Here is a 17626-nt window from a genome sequence, read left to right on the forward strand (position 1 = left end):
TCATGTTACGTTTGCTTCATGATACGTTTTTTCAGGTTGCGTCCCACAGCGACCTGGAAGTACTGGAAAGGGTTACGTCTGGGTTTTGCCACTCGGCTTGCGCATGCGCGGACACGCAAAATGACATCACGCACATGAGCAGACGTGGCGAATCGTGACCCGCGTGTGTGCAGACGCGGGTTGCGTTCTTTTCAGGTTGCGAACAGGCCTCTGGAACAGATCCCGTTCGCAACCAGAGGTACCACTGTATATGCTATATGGTAAGTTATGGACCTAATAGGTATCTAAAGCCATTTGCACATAACAAAGTGTGTATTTTATCAAAGTAATTGTTGAAACGTCCATGCAGAAGGCAAAGTCCATGCAGAATGTAGGCACCCTCTATATAGAGGGTGCAAACCGGTGGTATTTTAGGGAGCAGGCTAGCAGGCGGAGCCCATTACAGTACTTACATCACAGGAGCCTACATAACACAAAACACTGTTGCTGTATGTAGGTTTTATTTTATTTGCTTTTTATCTTATATTTTTTATCCATTCTTATATTTATATCCCATCCTTTCTTAAGGAAATCAGCCCTGAGTGCTCACTAGATGGACAGATCGTGAAGCTGAGGCTCCAATACTTTGGCCACCTCATGAGAAGAGAAGACTCCCTGGAAAAGACCCTGATGTTGGGAATGATGGAGGGCACAAGGAGAAGGGGACGACAGAGGACGAGATGGTGGGACAGTGTTCTCGAAGCTACGAACATGAGTTTGACCAAACTGCGGCAGGCAGTGGAAGACAGGAGTGCCTGGCGTGCTCTGGGGGTCACGAAGAGTCGGACATGAATAAACGACTAAACAACAACAACAATAACATCTTATATTTTGGAAATGTACATCCATTTTTTTCCTTTTGGGGAGGGGCAAGAGAGTGGGTCCCTAAGCTATAGCTTGTTTAGCTTATGCGGCACTGTAGATGACCCTGGGGGGCCCTTCCAAGAGGTTCCAGCCGCAGCACTACCTGGCGGTCCACCTGGGGCTTCCTGGCCTAAGGCGCGCCAGCACATCTACTTTAATGGCCGGAGTTCCCTTCCACCAACCTTTAGTTACAAAGCTAGGGGCCGGCAGCTCGTTCTGATCAGCCGGGAGCCCCCTTTTCGAGGGGAGATCCCGCCCCTCGGCTCGTTCTCCCTTTCCCTCGACTTCATTCATCCTGTCCCTCCTCCTCCTCCCTTTTCCCCTCCCCCTAACCGCCTCCTCCCTGCCGGCGGTGGCTTCCTGGCTGGCTGGCTAGCTGGCTCTGCAACTTCCAGCTGGAGCTGCCTGGCTGGGTCTCCGCCTCTGCCTCTGCCTCTGCTCGTGCTGCCGGCGCTGCCGGCTGGGGGAAAATGTCCGAGCGAGGCGGCTTCTACAAGCAGGAGCTGAACAAGACGGTGTGGGAGGTGCCCCAGCGCTACCAGCACCTGACCCCGGTGGGCTCGGGGGCGTACGGCTCCGTATGGTAGGTGGAGGCTGCTCCGGAAAGGGGGGCTGCTTTGCTGCGCATAAGCAGCAGCAGCAGAAGGTGTGCGGTGAGCCTCGGGCAAAAAGGCTCCGCTCCAGCCGTGCAAAAGGTTTTTCCCCCTCGCCGGAGCTGCGGGAAGCAAACAATGCCAGCCAGCAGCTGGGCGCTGGAGCCGCTAGGCCTCCCTGGTGCATGGAGAGCCAGCGCGCACAATGGGTGCGCCCATAGACAAGGCGTCCCCGGGATCTGCATGCGTCCAGGGTTTTGTGTTTTGCTTTTTTTGCGGGGGGGGGCGACACCTGCGCGGATTGTACGCACAGGCAGGTTCTACGCAGCTGCCCTAGTTAAGCCCCCCCCTCCCGGATGTATGGGCGAAAGCCAGCCCCCCTAGGCTTGTATACCCACCGGTTAGGTGGGTGCGGAGACCACCTGGGATGTTAGGTACACGTACGGGAAGGTACGCTGGGAGCCAGGTGCAATCCCGCCCCTGGTAGCTGCTTGGTTCGAAAGCAGGTGCACAGGTGATGGATTGACATGTGTGCCTTAGTAGGCCAGGCGAAGGGGGTGGACGTTGGGTGTGCATACAGGAAAATGTGCATATGCAATGTACAAACCGATCATATTTCACCCAGGATAATAATTTTGGGGTAGAGAACTAGAGATTCAAGGTGGGTTAGGTGCTCTGAACAGGAGCACGTCCACAGGTGTACACACAAACACAAACACCTATTTAGAATAGTAAGAAAATGCTTCTTTTTTTGGTCTTGCTTTTTGTGTGTGCAGAGCCTGAGTGTGTATTTGCGGTCAGCTGCGTGCAAGGTGCATAGTATAACAATAGGTAGGACCCCTTCCCATGGAGTGCATGTGTGCGTTGACCTATAGCCCTGTGCTGTGTGTCACGGGTGGGGGTGGGCTGTGCTCATTTTCCTGCCTTTTCCCTGCCCCCACCGGGAGTTCGGAGAACACACAGAGAGAGGCAAAGCTGAGCTGCGCTCTCACAATGCCATTCAGCCTGGAATTCCTCGTGGGTTGCTAAGGGTAACCCTGGGCCATGCCAGCCATTGAAAGAGGTTTCCCCAGACTATTTTTAAGACCTCCTCCTCCACCTCCTCACCACCGAACTGCACTGCTGAATGGGACTGTGGCAGGGCAGTGCTTTTATTCGTACAGCCATTGTGGTCAAGTCCTAAGTGTGCTTTTAGGAACTGGGAGCAGCGCATGAAAATACAGACTGATTTCCCCTCCGGATGAGCGAAATATTAGACCCGGTTCTCTGCCACCACCTTTGAGTAGCTTTAAAAGCATTGCATGGCAGCTTAAGATAACCTTCCTCTGAAACGGTGTTTCCCAAACTTGAGTCTCAAGCTGCTTTCAGACAACAGTTCCCATCATCCCTGACTACTGGCCCTGCTAGCTATGGATGATGGGTGTTGTAGTCTGAAAACAGTTTGAGAAACTCTGAAATATTTTTATCCTTTTTCCAGTCACTCATGACATTGCATGCAACATTGGGGGTGAGGGCTGGCCTTGTGTTGGCTCTGTTGTGCAAGCCAGAAGCATTGATTTAGCAATAGTTATGATGTTAGCTGTCACTTGTTTAGGGCATGGTCGGAAGCAACCAAAGTTGTGGAAACTAGGCAGCGTCTCTGGGCCTGGTGAGTGCCTGGGTAAGTGATCGGTACTCACCATGAGTCCATCTATCTCAGTATTGTCTTCACTGACTGGCAACAGTTATCCAGGTTTCAGGAACGGTTCTCTCCCAATTTTATGTGGAGATGCTGGGAATTGAAGCTGTGAACTTCTGCAGCCAAGCTCTACCACTAAGCTATGGCCCTTCCCTAAAAAAAGAATCCTATGTATAGTCCACGGAGGAAAAGGATGTGTGGAGGACAGAAATGCAATAAAGACAAGAATATATAAATACTGTCTTCTTTAGTGATCACTCGTAGCGGAGTAAGATTCTCTTCCATAAACACGGTTTTATCAGTGAGTCCATAAGTGACTGTGGAGGCCAATTCTGGATCCACACATCCTTCCACAGTGGGGACATTGGTTTCTGGGCGGGAGTTGATCACGGTGTGGATTTGCCAAGCGTGTCTTCCTCCTAGCATGTTTCTTCCTTGCGTCCAGAGTTCAAGTGTCTTCAAAGCCCATGATACCTTTGGTAAAGGCTGTTCTCCAACTGGAGCGCTCGCAGGCCAGTGTTTCCCAGTTGTCAGTGTTTATACTACATTTTTTTGGATTTGCCTTGAGACAATCTTTAAACCTCTTTAAATACTGTAAGGTTTTCATCGCAAGCTCCTGCTTTTGTGTGGTCAGTAGAAAGCAGAGAATGGGAGTGAATTGACCGTTTCCATAATGGAGGGAAATAAATCACTGGTGTTTCCCCAAAGATGCATTGGGACTGCTGCTGTTTTGCTTCTTCATGAACCATTTGGAGGAGTGAAGTGTGTGGATGATGCCAGTTCATTCATAAGGGTGAAACCCGAAGCTGTCTATGGGGAAAACGGCCAAAGCATCTGTCCAAACTTTGCGGTTTGACAGCAAAAATGGCAAAGAGGATAGTCAGGTAACAAAGGGCCCAAAATACTGAGTCATAAACAATTTGCAGTGTTACCTGTGCACCCTGACGGGGTCCTGTGAGTGTACAGGAAATGCGCCTTGAGGTTGTGGTAAACACCTTGCCGGAGGCATCAACTCAGCGTGCAGTGATAGGAAATACTCTTGCGTTTCAAATTTCTTGGAAAGGCACTGAAAGTTAAGTGCCGGCCTCATAATGCTTTTATATATGAGCAGCGTAGGAGTTGGGCCATCTTAAGCATATCTGGTGCCGTGGTGCAAAGATCCCTCCAGCGCCACCCCTGCCCCCTGTTTCCCGGAGTTGTCAACCTTTCCCCAAGCCTCTGCAGGGATCACTCTCCTCCAGCCAAGGCTTGGGAGGCAAGCTGCACGCCCGCCAGCCATATGATTGATGGGGCGCAGCTGGCAGGCCTGCAGGGAAAGGGGAGACCGCTGGCAAAGCTGCGCAGCTCCCCCATTTGCTGGGACTCCCCGAGAGGCCAGCGCCCTGGCGCAACACGCCACTAAGCCCAATAGGAAAGACGTAGGAGCCAACTCTCTGCGTAGGAGCCAACTCCAGGGGGCTGTGGGTGCTAAGGCACCCACAATAATATCATTGGGGGGGGGGCACCCACAAAGTCAAAGAGAGAGGCAGGCAGCCTCTGCGGCGCTGCCTCTGAAAGAGAAGCAGTTCAGCTCCGCCCTCCTCAGCCATCAAGCGAGTCACCCTTGTGGGGGGGTGGCTTGGACAAGGAAACAGGGTCTCTCTGCCTCAGTGTTTAAGCCCCTCCCTGCCCCAAAAGTGGAAAGAAGCAGAAGCCCAGCAAAGAAGAATGGATACAAAACCATATGGAATATGCAGAAATGGCGAAACTTGCCGGAAGAATAAGAAATCAAGATAACAAACTTTTTATAAAAGAATGGAACTGGTTTATTGAATATTTACAGATAAATTGCAGATAAATTATGGAATATTTACAGATAAATTATGGAACTCAGGGTGCCACAGGATGGTACTGGCTGCTAGCTAAAACAGCTTTGAAAGGAGAACAGACAAATTCAAGAGGATAGTTATATCAGCAGTTCTGTGTCCTGAATAGCTAATTGGGAATGTCCATGTTCAGAGGCCGTATACTAGAAGCTGGGCTTACAAGGAGAACAAGTGTTGCCTTCAAGCCCTGCTTGCGAGTTTCCCAGAGGCATTTGCTAGTCCCTGCTGGAAACAAGGTGCAAGCTAGATGAACCAGATGGTCTGATCGAACAGGCCTCTTCTTATGTTCTTAAGTTCTTATTTGGCTTTTGTAAGGATTACCGAGCAGTGATTTGAGTACTCAAAATGTATTATGTAAATGCCAAATGTTTTCGATGACTGGGGCTGCTACTCGAGTGAACACAGTCATTGAGTGGCGATTTTTGCTGGGACCTCTTGGTGTGATGCTGGTGGAACTGGGAAGCTCTCAATTAGCCTCTTTTGTCTGCCTTAAAGCACGAGGCTTGCTCAAACTATGATGCCACAGGTGTCCAGGACGTGTTAAAGAACTCATTCGCATGAGATTGCTGTTGTGTGATGGGTAAAAACAACACCATCTGAATCCACTCAGTGTGCTTCAAGCAATGGTATAATTTGGTCATGTGGTTTAGAGGATGCAGGAGGCTGAAAGCCCTGGCTGTGGGATATGACGTGGTGGAAAAGCCCAGAATTCATTGTGTTGGCATGTGCATGCTTTCGGTTTCTTGTGTGTTGCAGACAAAAGCAGTATTTTAGTGTCTCTGTTTTCACACGCTCGGTGTGTCAGTGCTACAGCAGGGAACATATTGTGCCTCAGCTGTCTAAACAGTGACTGCTGATAAGACCAGAGAGATGTTTCTTCAGACGGTTGGAACCATGAAAGCTCATGATGGTGACCAAAGAAGGCTAATAATAATCTTGCACTTGAGAATGCCTGGCCTAGAAATGTTGGGTGTCTTTTCATATACATGCTTCAGAAGCTTCCGGGTTCAGCCCTGAGCATCCCCAAATAAAAAGGGAATGTCATATAGCAGCATTTGGGGAAAGACTTTTGTGCAACATCCTCTAATGGAGGGAGTAGACTGGTCCAGACTAGGTACTGACAGACCGACTATAAAATAAGTAAATACAGTGGTACCTCGGGTTGAGTACTTAATTTGTTCTGGAGGTCTGTACTTAACCTGAAACTGTTCTTTACCTGAGGCACCACTTTAGCTAATGGGGCCTCCTGCTTCTGCCGCGCCACCGGAGCACGATTTCTGTTCTCATCCTGAAGTAAAGTTCTTAACCTGAAGCACTATTTCTGGGTTAGCAGTCTGTAACCTGAAGCGTATGAAACCTGAAGCGTCTGTAACCCGAGGTACCACTGTACAGGTGAAACTCGAAAAATTAGAATATCGTGGAAAAGTTCATTTATTTCAGTAATTCAACTTAAAAGGCGAAACTAATATGTGAGAGCCAGCGTGGTGTAGTGGTTAAGAGCGGTAGACTCGTAATCTGGGGAACCGGGTTCACATCTCCGCTCCTCCCCATGCATCTGCTGGGTGACCTTGGGCCAGTCACACTTCTCTGAAGTCTCTCAGCCCCACTCACCTCACAGAGTATTTGTTATGGGGGAGGAAGGGAAAGGAGAATGTTAGCCGCTTTGAGACTCCTTCGGGTAGTGGTAAAGTGGGATATCAAATCCAAATCCAAACTCCTCCTCTTCTTCTTTTCCACGATATTCTAATTTTTCGAGTTTCACCTGTAAATAATGGGGGGGGAAAGGTAGGATATACTGATAAGGCAGTTTTGTATGCTAGAAGGAGGTGGCCATCTATTTATTTATTTATCTTCTATATCATACTTGTCTTCATTATTTACTTATTTTATTAATTAAATTTGTATATTGCCCTCCATCCCTCACAGGGAGCCTCACAACATAAAAATACAAAATGAGAACACAAAATAAGTAATAAAACAGGAACAAACCAATAAGTCCCCGCTCCCACTGGCCACAGAAGGTTAATCAGCCAAAGGCCTGGTTTTATAGAGAAATAGTTTTGCCTGGAGCCTAAAGATATGTAATGAAGGCACCAGGCGAGCTTCCCTGGGGAGAGAGCATTCCACAGACATGGAGCCACCACAGAAAAGGCCTGATCTCATGTTGCTGCCCTCTGGACTCTCCTGGAGGAGGAAGAAGGGCCTCAGATGATGGTTGAAGGGTCTTGGTCGGGAGCAGCATTCCTTGAAGTATTGCCATGGAACCCAACATGTGGGTCTCAGGAGGTCTCCCATCAAGGCACTGGCCGGACACAGACCTGCTTAGCTTCCAACAGACTTGGTCGCCTCATGTGCCTCTGCCCACATGTTAAGAATAGCTGCCTTATTCTGAGTTGGTCCATTGGCTCGTCTTCCTTGGTAATGTCTGTGCACTGGCTGTAGCTCACTAGGGTTTCAGACAGGAGCGTTTCCCAGCCCTGCCTAGGACTGATGGGGACTGAACCTGAGACCTGCATTCAAAGCTCTGCAGCCTGACCCCTTACACTGCTTACATGCCAATTACTTAGAAGAAAAAGTGATCTCATGGTGACTACAAAATTTCCTTATCATATCTGCTTAGCCTCAAGATTATTGTGGAGGTAAATGCTTGCATGATTTGCATTATTTGATGTCACAGGGATACATCAGTTGGACAATACCATGGTTTGCGCTCTTAGTAATGGGAAACAACTGTGTGTGTGTGTTTACAGCTGGCCTTTCTTGTCAACACATTGACTTCTTCCCTGTAGCAATGCCAGTGGTTTTGCAGAGTCATTGCGTGAATCAGAAATGAAATTTAGTTTCTGAGAAGCCAAAGTAGCCCTGTGTCGATACTGCGAATTATCTGCAGGACTGTTTTAAGAGCTTATTGATAACATCTTTCTGAGGAAAGCTGCAGAAATCTGCTGCTCGCTGTCTGCTGCAGGTTATTTGGTTCCCTGGCTTGCTTCCCTCTCCCTTGCTCCCATGATTTCCCCTTTGTGTTTGTGTAAGTGATGCGGCTGTTGGCAAACAGGGTAATGTGAGTGTTGACTTAAGGCAGGAGAACAATGATCTCATTGGAAACAATGCTGATCTGTGGGGGAGAAACAGCCTGTGTTTCTCAGGGGGGTCTCCATCCTTTTTCATAGCAATACTTACTCCTACTACCAGCTTCTGAGTTGTATTCTGCCATACAAAACTACAGAAATGAATGATAAATCTTGGCTCGATTATTATTTTAGCCCTGTGCTGATTGAGTTTTCCAGAATTATTACTGTTGTCTGAAAGAGAAATGTTCAATTCTAAAGACCTTTGACAGGCAATAAGGAACAACCGGGAGCCAACTTTAAACTCCATCTTTTCCTGATGTCAGGTGTGGGGCTTTTGGGTGTGGTGTGGGGCAAACTGGTTCATGGGCCAACTTTGCACCTGTGGCAGGTTTAATTTGTGCCCATGGGCCAGAGATTCCCCACTGCTTCCGTAAATGTTGGCACAGGGCTATCAATTAATTGGACGGATATATGCTAATAAAAGAGCATCCAGACTTTCAGCTTACAAGTAACTCTTAATTGGGCGCAACAGAAAAGTAGCTCAGGGGGTTAGTTACTGGTGAAAAATCATATGATTTAGGTATCATTCAGCCAAGGTTCAGCTTCGCAGGTTTTTGTTTGGAAAGGCAATAAATGGGTGCTTCATATTTTTTTCTGGATTGTTGCCTTATTGTTAGGTTCTTCTTCTTCTATTTATGCATGGTACATATTGCTTAGAATACTGAGTGGAAAGTAAAACTTCAAAATTTTAATAATAATGATGATGATGATGATGATGATGATGATGATGATGGAAGACTCTTGTAAATGTCCATCTATCATCTGTCTGTCTGTCTATCTATCTATTATCTATCATCTATCTATCTATCTATCTATCTATCTTCTATCTATCTATATCTATCTATCATCTATCTATCATCTAAGGCAGTGTTTCCCAACCTTGGGCCTCCAGATGTTTTTGGCCTACAACTCCCATCATCCCTAGCTAGCAAGACCAGTAGTCAGGGATGTAGTTCAAAAACAGCTGGAGGCCCAAGGTTGGGAAACACTGATCTAAGGGTCTGTAACAGGTTCTTGGGTAGCTGATAACACCAGTGTTGGAGGTAGGACTAGTTCAGTGGTTCTCAACCTGTGGGTCCCCAGATGCTGTTGGACTACAACTCCCATCATCCCTGAGCTCTGGCCTTGCTATCATGGGGTGATGGGAGTTGTAGTTAAACAACATCTGGGGACCCACAGGCTGAGAAATGCTGGACTAGATGATCCTCAGAGTTCATTCCAGCTTTACCATTCTATGATTTCTGTGTTGGGAACCAGCCTGTGGAACTTTCCAGACCACCCTCCTCACTGGCCCTTCTCTGTGTCCTCCTTTGAGTGCTTCTCTCTGCCAGGAATGGATCTTTGAAATGGGCTAATTCCTCTTGCTTTCCTGGATTGAGAAATGTGACTAGAAGCCTCCGACTTTTGCCAAATGTTACTTATTCTCCAGTCATGTCGTATCATGGACTGGTTGGATGCGGTGGAATGGTGCGAGGAACCAGCTTTGGAACACCCCCCCCCCAAGGAAGAAGACTCAGAACCAGGGGAGTGGTGGTGGGACAACATGGAGCGGTCAGAGGGAGAAGACTGGGGAAAGGAGGTGTAGGAAGCTGAAGAGGCATAGTGAGTGGGGTGAGTCTGTGGCAGAGAGAAGTCAAGAAGAAGCTAAAGTAGGAAAGGGAGGAGACCAAGAGGCAGGGATGATTCAGGCTGGTGAAGAGGCATGGGTGTCTTCCCCTTCCTGCTGTGACAAACTCATCTCCTTTGGTGTCCCAGAACCAGAAGAGGCATGGAAAGGGCAGAGGTGAAGTTGGCTTCACACAGGTGCAGGCTCAGATTGCTTGGGGAAAACCTTGGAGAGGAAGGGACTTTGGCCTTCAGTCTCAGCAACTGCTTCATGGGAGCAAGACCTGCCAGAGAAGAGATGCTGTGCTCATTACAGAGATCCTGTTTTTGAGATATATAACTCCAATTTGCTCAGTTGTCACCCACATTTGCTCTGGCCCACCTTGGCATGCAGACCCTGAAAGTGAATGCAGCCTTTAGGCTGAGAATTATTTCCTTCCTGGTGAGTGTTGGACTGGACCATTAAGACCTGGATTCAGATCCTCCCTGTGCCATGAAACTCGCTGGTCTGTCTCTCAGCTTCGTTTTGTTGAAAGGACAAAATTGATATGAAGTCCTTAGCTGTTTGGGAGAGAGGCAGGGTGAAAAGGTAATTAAACAATAAATAAATAAATATACCAAACTTCCTGTTTTGCAATTAGTAAGTTCCTAAACTGTGTCACATCTCTTAAAAATTAAATTTTAGGACACATCATGGAGGGACTGGCTTTTCTGGTAGAAATGTTTGCCCACGAGTGACAAGTTGTTTTTGCATCATCATCATTTTCTAAGCGAATTCATACAACCTTTGAAAGAGCAGTCTCAGTTAAGTAGCTGCCGTCTGATGTCAGAAGCACTGTGTCAGATACATATTGCACCTCCTATAAACAAAGTTTAAATTAAGACACAATGTGTGACGTTAAAAGTACACATAAAAAAACATTTACAGCATTCGTACTATTCAAACTCTCTTTTTGTCTAGGACTTAACCCCGCTCCATTCCTGCCACCCCCCAAGTAATTTGAATCATTATGTGAAATAACTAATGTTGCAACCCTGTGTCCACTTTCACTGGATTCTGTTTCTTAAAGGTGAATGAAATTTCATTGCAAATAAAATGGTTAGGATGGGAAAGCATTTTTTACACTGATGTAAAAAAAATAAAAAATCCCTGCTGCAGAATTCTAAGGGTTGTTACCCAATGCTGATGTTCTGCTAATGGACTTCCACTGGTGCAACAGAACTTCCATTTCTTCTCCTCTTCCTTGCAGGCCCCTGTGCTCCTCAAAATGTTTTCCAGAGATTTGGGGGGCTCCAGAGCAGCTATTGGGATGTGTAGGGAGAATGAACTCTTCTGGTGCTGTATTGGATACAACCCAACAGCTGTCGTTTCCTTCCATGAATAGAACAGTTTACATTCACAGAGTGAGGCTCTCCCATCTGCCCCTCCCTTCTGTAGCCTGTGCTCACCTGAAAATCTGTGTCTGGAGGACTCTTGGGGACAGTGTGGGACATGGGCTTCAAATGTTGGGTGGGGGCTTGGTAGCCATCTCCCACTTTCTTACCTGAAAGGAGGAATAGCTTAGGATCCAAGCTGAAGAAGAGAAGAGTTTGGATTTGATATCCCGCTTTATCACTACCTGAAGGAGTCTCAAAGCAGCTAACATTCTCCTTTCCCTTCCTCCCCCACAACAAACATTCTGTGAGGTGAGTGGGGCTGAGAGACTTCAGAGAAGTGTGACTAGCCCAAGGTCACCCAGCAGCTGCATGTGGAGGAGCGGAGACGCGAACCCGGTTCCCCAGATTACGAGTCTACCGCTCTTAACCACTACACCACACTGGCTCTCAAGCTGGTATCCAAGAGGCTATTGAATTGCTTCTAAAAACAGCTTCCGATATGTCCTACCTACGTCAATAGCAGTTCGGCATCTACGTGTCAAAAAGATCATAGATCTGCCACGCATCTACTCAAACTACTGAAACTCAAGATGCGAGTAGCTCAGAATCCTCTCTGCAGTATGTGTGCTCATTTGCCACGCATGATGTTCCGCACATGGCTATCCCACTTTGCTGCGTGGAAATGTTATCCTACTTGGAAATCTGGTATGCTTTTAAGTGGCCCTAAGTGGCAAGTTTAGGGCTGAGGCATTGGGCTCAGTTGCACAACAAAATAATTACATGTTTCCGCTATGTAGGTCAGCCGAAGACGTATGAGGCCAAGGCTTGTTCTTTGCTTGTGTCTCTGGGAACAGTCACTGTACTGGGGAAAAGGGAAGACTGTGTGCCCAGTGTAGATTAACTTTGGCTTACTTGGTGCCTCATATTTGTTGCAATGTTTTGCTTGCATAGACTGTTTCTTGTTTTTTCAGCAGGTGTGGGTGAGGGACTTCTGGCCTTCAAAATGTTATTGGGCTCCCTACTCCCATCACCACCATGTCCAGCGGTCAAATGGGAGTTGCAACATTTGATGGAGCACAAATTAGCCGCCTCCGTCCTTATATCAAGTTTCTCTCTTGTAGCTGTGGGGTGCACGTGTGTGTAAATCTCAGTTGGTCAACCTCCCAATTTATCATTCAGCCTCCAATTTAACATTCTGGGGGAGGGGTATTTATTCTGCTCTTGTTATCTGAAGCTTATCTTCTTTTTCATAAATCTTCCTCTTTCAAATAATTCTCAGTCTGTGAGACTGAGATTTATCCCTTGCTACCCATTAAGGATTTGTGTTTTCCTAATTGCACCTGGTTGTTGTTTTCTAATGCCCATGTAGCTATGAAAACCATTCGTGTAGTGAGAGTGCCAATTATTTTTTTCCAGGCATAATGATGGAAGTGGAAATGTGTGGTGCCTCACACACACTGCTCAGCAGGTTTGCAGATGTCCCATTGCTTTATGTATAAAGGAATTCTTGTACCTAATGCCAGGGGGGAAAGAGAGACCATTAAGGGGCAGATTATTTTGAAAAAGGGTGGTGCTTCAAATTTATATATTTTTGTGTCTTCTTTTTGTAATCAGTTACTTGCTTCCAAGGTAGGAGCAAACTGAAAAGAAAGCAAAGAGCTGCTCAATAATGGAAGACTTTGGAGTTGCATATTTTTCATATCCACTCAATAACTTGTTCATTCTCTTGGATATACAGAGGTGTGTGGCATTCAGAATTCACTGCAAGCAGGCAATGGCATGGAGGGAAATAATAGGCAAACAAGACGGTGTTGGAAGCCTTAGAATTGCTTGCTCTATAAACTTGATTGATTTTGCCTAGGATCTATAATAGGGTTGCAGTTCCTTCAGTTTTGTGCCCGCTGGCAGTCATTGATCCTAAACACACTGGTGTTGCCTGAAGACACATAGGGTCCCAACTAAGTCATGACACACCACCCAAAGTATACAGGCTTCCCCAAGGAAATGCAGGTCTCTTCTATCAATGGCTCCCTCACTCTTGGCTCCAAGTCTAGAAATGTAGGAGCGCAGAAGTGGGGACTTCATGGTGGAGCATATTGCGCAAAGCTTGCAAACAACAAAAATTCAATCTTCAGGGCCAACAGATAAATAAATGTCAGGTACATAAGGGACGCGGGTGGCGCTGTGGGTTAAACCACAGAGCCTAGGACTTGCCGGTCAGAAGGTCAGTGGTTCGAATCACCGCGACGGGGTGAGCTCCCATTGCTCGGTCCCTGCTCCTGCCAACCTAGCAGCTCAAAAGCACAAAGTGCAAGTAGATAAATAGGTACCGCTCCAGCGGGAAGGTAAACGGCATTTCCATGCGCTGCTCTGGTTTGCCAGAAGTGGTTTAGTCATGCTGGCCACATGACCCGGAAGCTGTATGCCGGCTCCCTCGGCCAATAAAGCGAGATGAGCGCCACAACCCCAGAGTCGGCCATGACTGGACCTAATGGTCAGGGGTCCCTTTACCTTTACCTTTACGTAAAGCTTGCCTTTCCAAAACTGCTTGTGGTGTGTAAAATCATGACAATAGCTAGTCATGAAGGGAGTTTCATGTGTTGGTCCCTGTCACTGGCCCTGCCACACTGGCATGGATATGCAGGGAGTGGGGCTAACAACAACAACAACAACAACAACAACAACAACAACAACAACAACAACAACAACAACAATTTATTATTTCTACCCTTCCTATCTGGCTGGGCTTCCCGAGCCACTCTGGGCAGCTTCCAACAAAATATTAAAATACAGTAATGGATCAAACATTAAAAGCTTCCCTAAACAGGGCCCCCTTCAGATGTCTTCTAAAAGTCTGGTAGTTGTTCTCTTTGACATCTAGTGGGAGGGCGTTCCACAGTGCAGGCGCCACTACCAAGAAGGCCCTCTGCCTGGTTCCCTGTAACTTGGCTTCTCGCAGTGAGGGAACTGCCAGAAGGCCCTTGGAGCTGGACTTCAGTGTCGGGGTAGAACGATGCGGGTGGAGACGCTCCTTCAGATATACTGTGTCCTACATTGGGGGCAGGGCCAGTAAGGAAATAAATCTGGAAATAAACCACTATCTGACTTTTAGGAGACATCTGAAGGCAGCCCTGTAGAAGAAAGATGTTAATGTTTGATGTTTTGTTGTGTTTTTAGTATTCTGTTGGGAGCTTCCCAGAGTGGCTGGGGCCACCCAGTCAGATGGGCAGCATACAAATAATCAAATTATTTTTATTAATTGCTTGAAAGTCTTCACATGGAAAACAGGCGAAGGGGGTTTCTGTTACCTGACATTACGACTGCCGCAGCAGCCAACTCATATAATAGACAGGGGCAGCCCATCCACCGCCACCATGCCCTGCCCCCCAGCACACCGTCGTGCCCACCACCATTTCTGCCACAGGAATGCCCTGGCTCTTGCCAAAGCCTGGTGGAATTGGGGAGTGATTCAAAGTGTTGTTGCTCAGCTTTGCCCCCCGAGGGCGAGGGAAACTTGAGTGGCAATGTTGTATGTGGGAATTTGCAGCAAGAGCCAGGGTGTTCTGTAAAGCATTGCCTCCCTGTCGCCGCCAGCGGCAGAAGCGATCGGGCCATTTCTTGTACTTCTGCCGCCTGAGGTGACTGCGTCACCCTGCCTCATGGGTGGGCCAGCTCTGATAATAGCGTTTCCTTGTAAAACAATTTGATAGTGTTGTTGTTGTTGTTACATGCTCTCAGAGCTTGGAATATCTGGGAAACAGATGTTTGAGCCTCAGTGATTTTGGCCTCTCCATTAGCTAATTGAAAAACAACCTTCTCTCTGTTTATTTGTGTTATTTGGATAAATTGTCTGAAATGGATATAACAGATCAGCAACAATTAAACCGGGAGCTTGCACTGTCACTTTAAAGGCAGCTAAGGGGCAGTTTCAACCTAGCAATTTGAAAGCACATCAAAGTGCAAGTAGATAAATAAGTTCCGCTCCGGCGGGAAGGTAAACGGCTTTTCCGTGCGCTGCTCTGGTTCTCCAGAAGCGGCTTAGTCATGCTGGCCACATGACCCAGAAGCTGTACGCCGGCTCCCTTGGCCAATAAAGCGAGATGAGCGCCACAACCCCAGAGTCGGTCACGACTGGACCTAATGGCCAGGGGTCCCTTTACCTTTACCTTAAGGGGCAGTTTGCTTTACATCTGGGGTCGGCCACCTTTTGGGGCCTGTGGGCACTTTTGCAAGGCAGGGGAACTACGGCTTGGTGGTAGCTCACATGCTCTGCGTGTTGAAAGCCCCAGCTTTGAATCACTGAGGTATCTCGAGTTATCTCAAAATTGAACTTGAGCAAGAGGGCTGAGGAAGGCTTCTGCCTGATATCCCAGACAGCTGCTCTCCGTCAGAGTATTCAGCACCGAGCAAAATGGACCAACGCTCTGACTTTGATTAAAGACATATGAAAAGTTTGGCCCCAAATATCTGAAACATTTCTTCCTTCCCTGCATATTTCCTTGGCTGTTAAGATTGGCAGTGGGGTCATTTCTCAGTAGTCCCGCTGCCCTCAGAGGTTTGGGGTGCGTGCGACTGCCTGAGAGAGGGGGCTTCTCTGTGGTAGCCCCTAAGCTCTGGGATTCCCTCCCCACAGCAGTGTGTCTGGGACCTTCATTGTGAAGTTTTCATTGTGTGCTGATGATGCACCTCTGTACTTTACCTTTGACACGTGAGAGAGCTATCTTAGCACCCACCCTGTTCTCTTCATTGTAATCTGTTTTAATTGTTTTTAATGCTGTGGTTTTTAAATGGTTGCAACCCGTCCTGGGACCTTATAGTGAAGGGTGGATAAGAAATCTAATAAACAACAACAATAACAAGCAGTAATGTTCACATGACGGCCTTGGAGAGGCTAAGAGCAGCTTCTGGTCTGCTTGAGGAACACATTGCGTCCAGGATTATATGCATAACTTTCATGTGTGAAGGCTGTGGTTTTCTTTAGCTCCCTTCCTTGTCTTCTTTTTGATTAGGATGGTTACTGCCATGAGGGTTTGTGCCACATTTTCCGTATTGTTTGCAACTGCCCAGTTTCCCTTCAGGACAAAACTTACCAGATAACCCTAGTTAAATGCTTAACCCTTGTGTTACACTTTGCTCAGTTACATAATGCAGATTTACAGAGTTGGGGTGGGGGGTTGAGCTGGGAAGGGGGGGAATAGTGTGTTGCCATGAGAGCAGTCTTGTTCTATTTCAGTCTTCTTTGGATACTTCAGAGATGGGGAACCTGTGGCTCTCCAAATTGTTGGATTGTTGTTGTTTAGTCGTTTAGTTGTGTCCGACTCTTCATGACCCCATGGACCAGAGCATGCCAGGCACTCCTGTCTTCCACTGCCTCCCGAAGTTTGGTCAAACTCATGCTGGTAGCTTCGAGAACACTGTCCAACACTCTCATCCTCTGTCGTCCCCTTCTTCTTGTGCCCTCAATCTTTCCCAACATCAGTGTCTTTTCCAGGGAGTCTTCTCTTCTCATGTGGTGGCCAAAGTCTTGGAGCCTCAGCTTCAGGATCTGTCCTTTCAGTGAGCACTCAGGGCAGATTTCCTTCAGAATGGATAGGTTTGATCTTCTTGCAGTCCATGGGACTCTCAAGAGTCTCCTCCAGCACCATAATTCAAAAGCATCAATTCTTCGGCGATCAGCCTTCTTTATGGTCCAGCTCTCCCTTCCATACATCACTACTGGGAAAACCATAGCTTTAACTATACGGACCTTTGTTGGCAAGGTGATGTCTCTGCTTTTTAAGATTACAATGCCCATAATCCCTGAACATTGGCCATGCTGGGTTGTAGCCAATTCTACTTGGAGAAGACCCATTGAATGTAACGGCTCTGGCTAATTTTGGTCCATTAATTTTACAGTGGACCCTCCGGATACGAACTTAATTCGTTCCTGGGGTCCATTCACACGCTGAAAATAACATAAATAGAGGTGCACTTCTGCACATGCATGCGCGGTGAAACCTGGAAGTATACACTTCCAGGTTTGCTGTAGCCGTAACCCAAAGATTCCTTATCCAGAGGGATACGTAAGTAGAGGTACAATTGTAATGGGTTTACTCAAAAATTTAGTTGGAAACAACCTGCTGGCTGGGACTGATGGGAGTTGGATCCAAAAGTCTCTCTGGATGTCCACAGCTTCCCTTTTCCTGAGCTACTGGATTATTTTAGCTTTGGGTTTCTTTGGCTATTTGAGCCCATTGCCATTACCTTGCTGATAAAAGCATTGCAAGCAGTCCTATGCATTGGATTCAGTGCAACATCAGTTTCATAAGCTGTCTTATGACGACAGTCTGTTTGTCATTTTAGCATTTGCATCTACATCCCTTAAAACAAGGATGAAAAGTGTAGTAACTTTGTAAGTTGCTTCATTCCACCACCACCCAACACAGGAATTAATAAATATTTATTCTGCACTTCCTCTCTAAGGAGACCAGAGTG

At 47.2% G+C, this 17626-nt stretch overlaps 1 protein-coding gene across 1 annotated transcript in view; it reads left to right on the top strand.

Moving 5' to 3' along the window:
• Nucleotides 1-1249: 1249 nt before the first annotated feature.
• MAPK11 (mitogen-activated protein kinase 11) overlaps nucleotides 1250-17626 on the top strand; it is a 48148-nt gene continuing 31771 nt past the window's right edge. Inside the window, exon 1 of the mRNA XM_081878090.1 lies at nucleotides 1250-1486. Within this exon, the coding sequence (XP_081734216.1) occupies nucleotides 1374-1486 (113 nt within the window). The 5' untranslated portion in view covers nucleotides 1250-1373. The remainder of the gene's footprint in view (nucleotides 1487-17626) is intronic.

The sequence above is a fragment of the Podarcis erhardii genome (genome assembly GCF_964252035.2).
Source record: "Podarcis erhardii genome assembly, chromosome: 10".
NCBI classification, from domain to species: domain Eukaryota; kingdom Metazoa; phylum Chordata; class Lepidosauria; order Squamata; family Lacertidae; genus Podarcis; species Podarcis erhardii.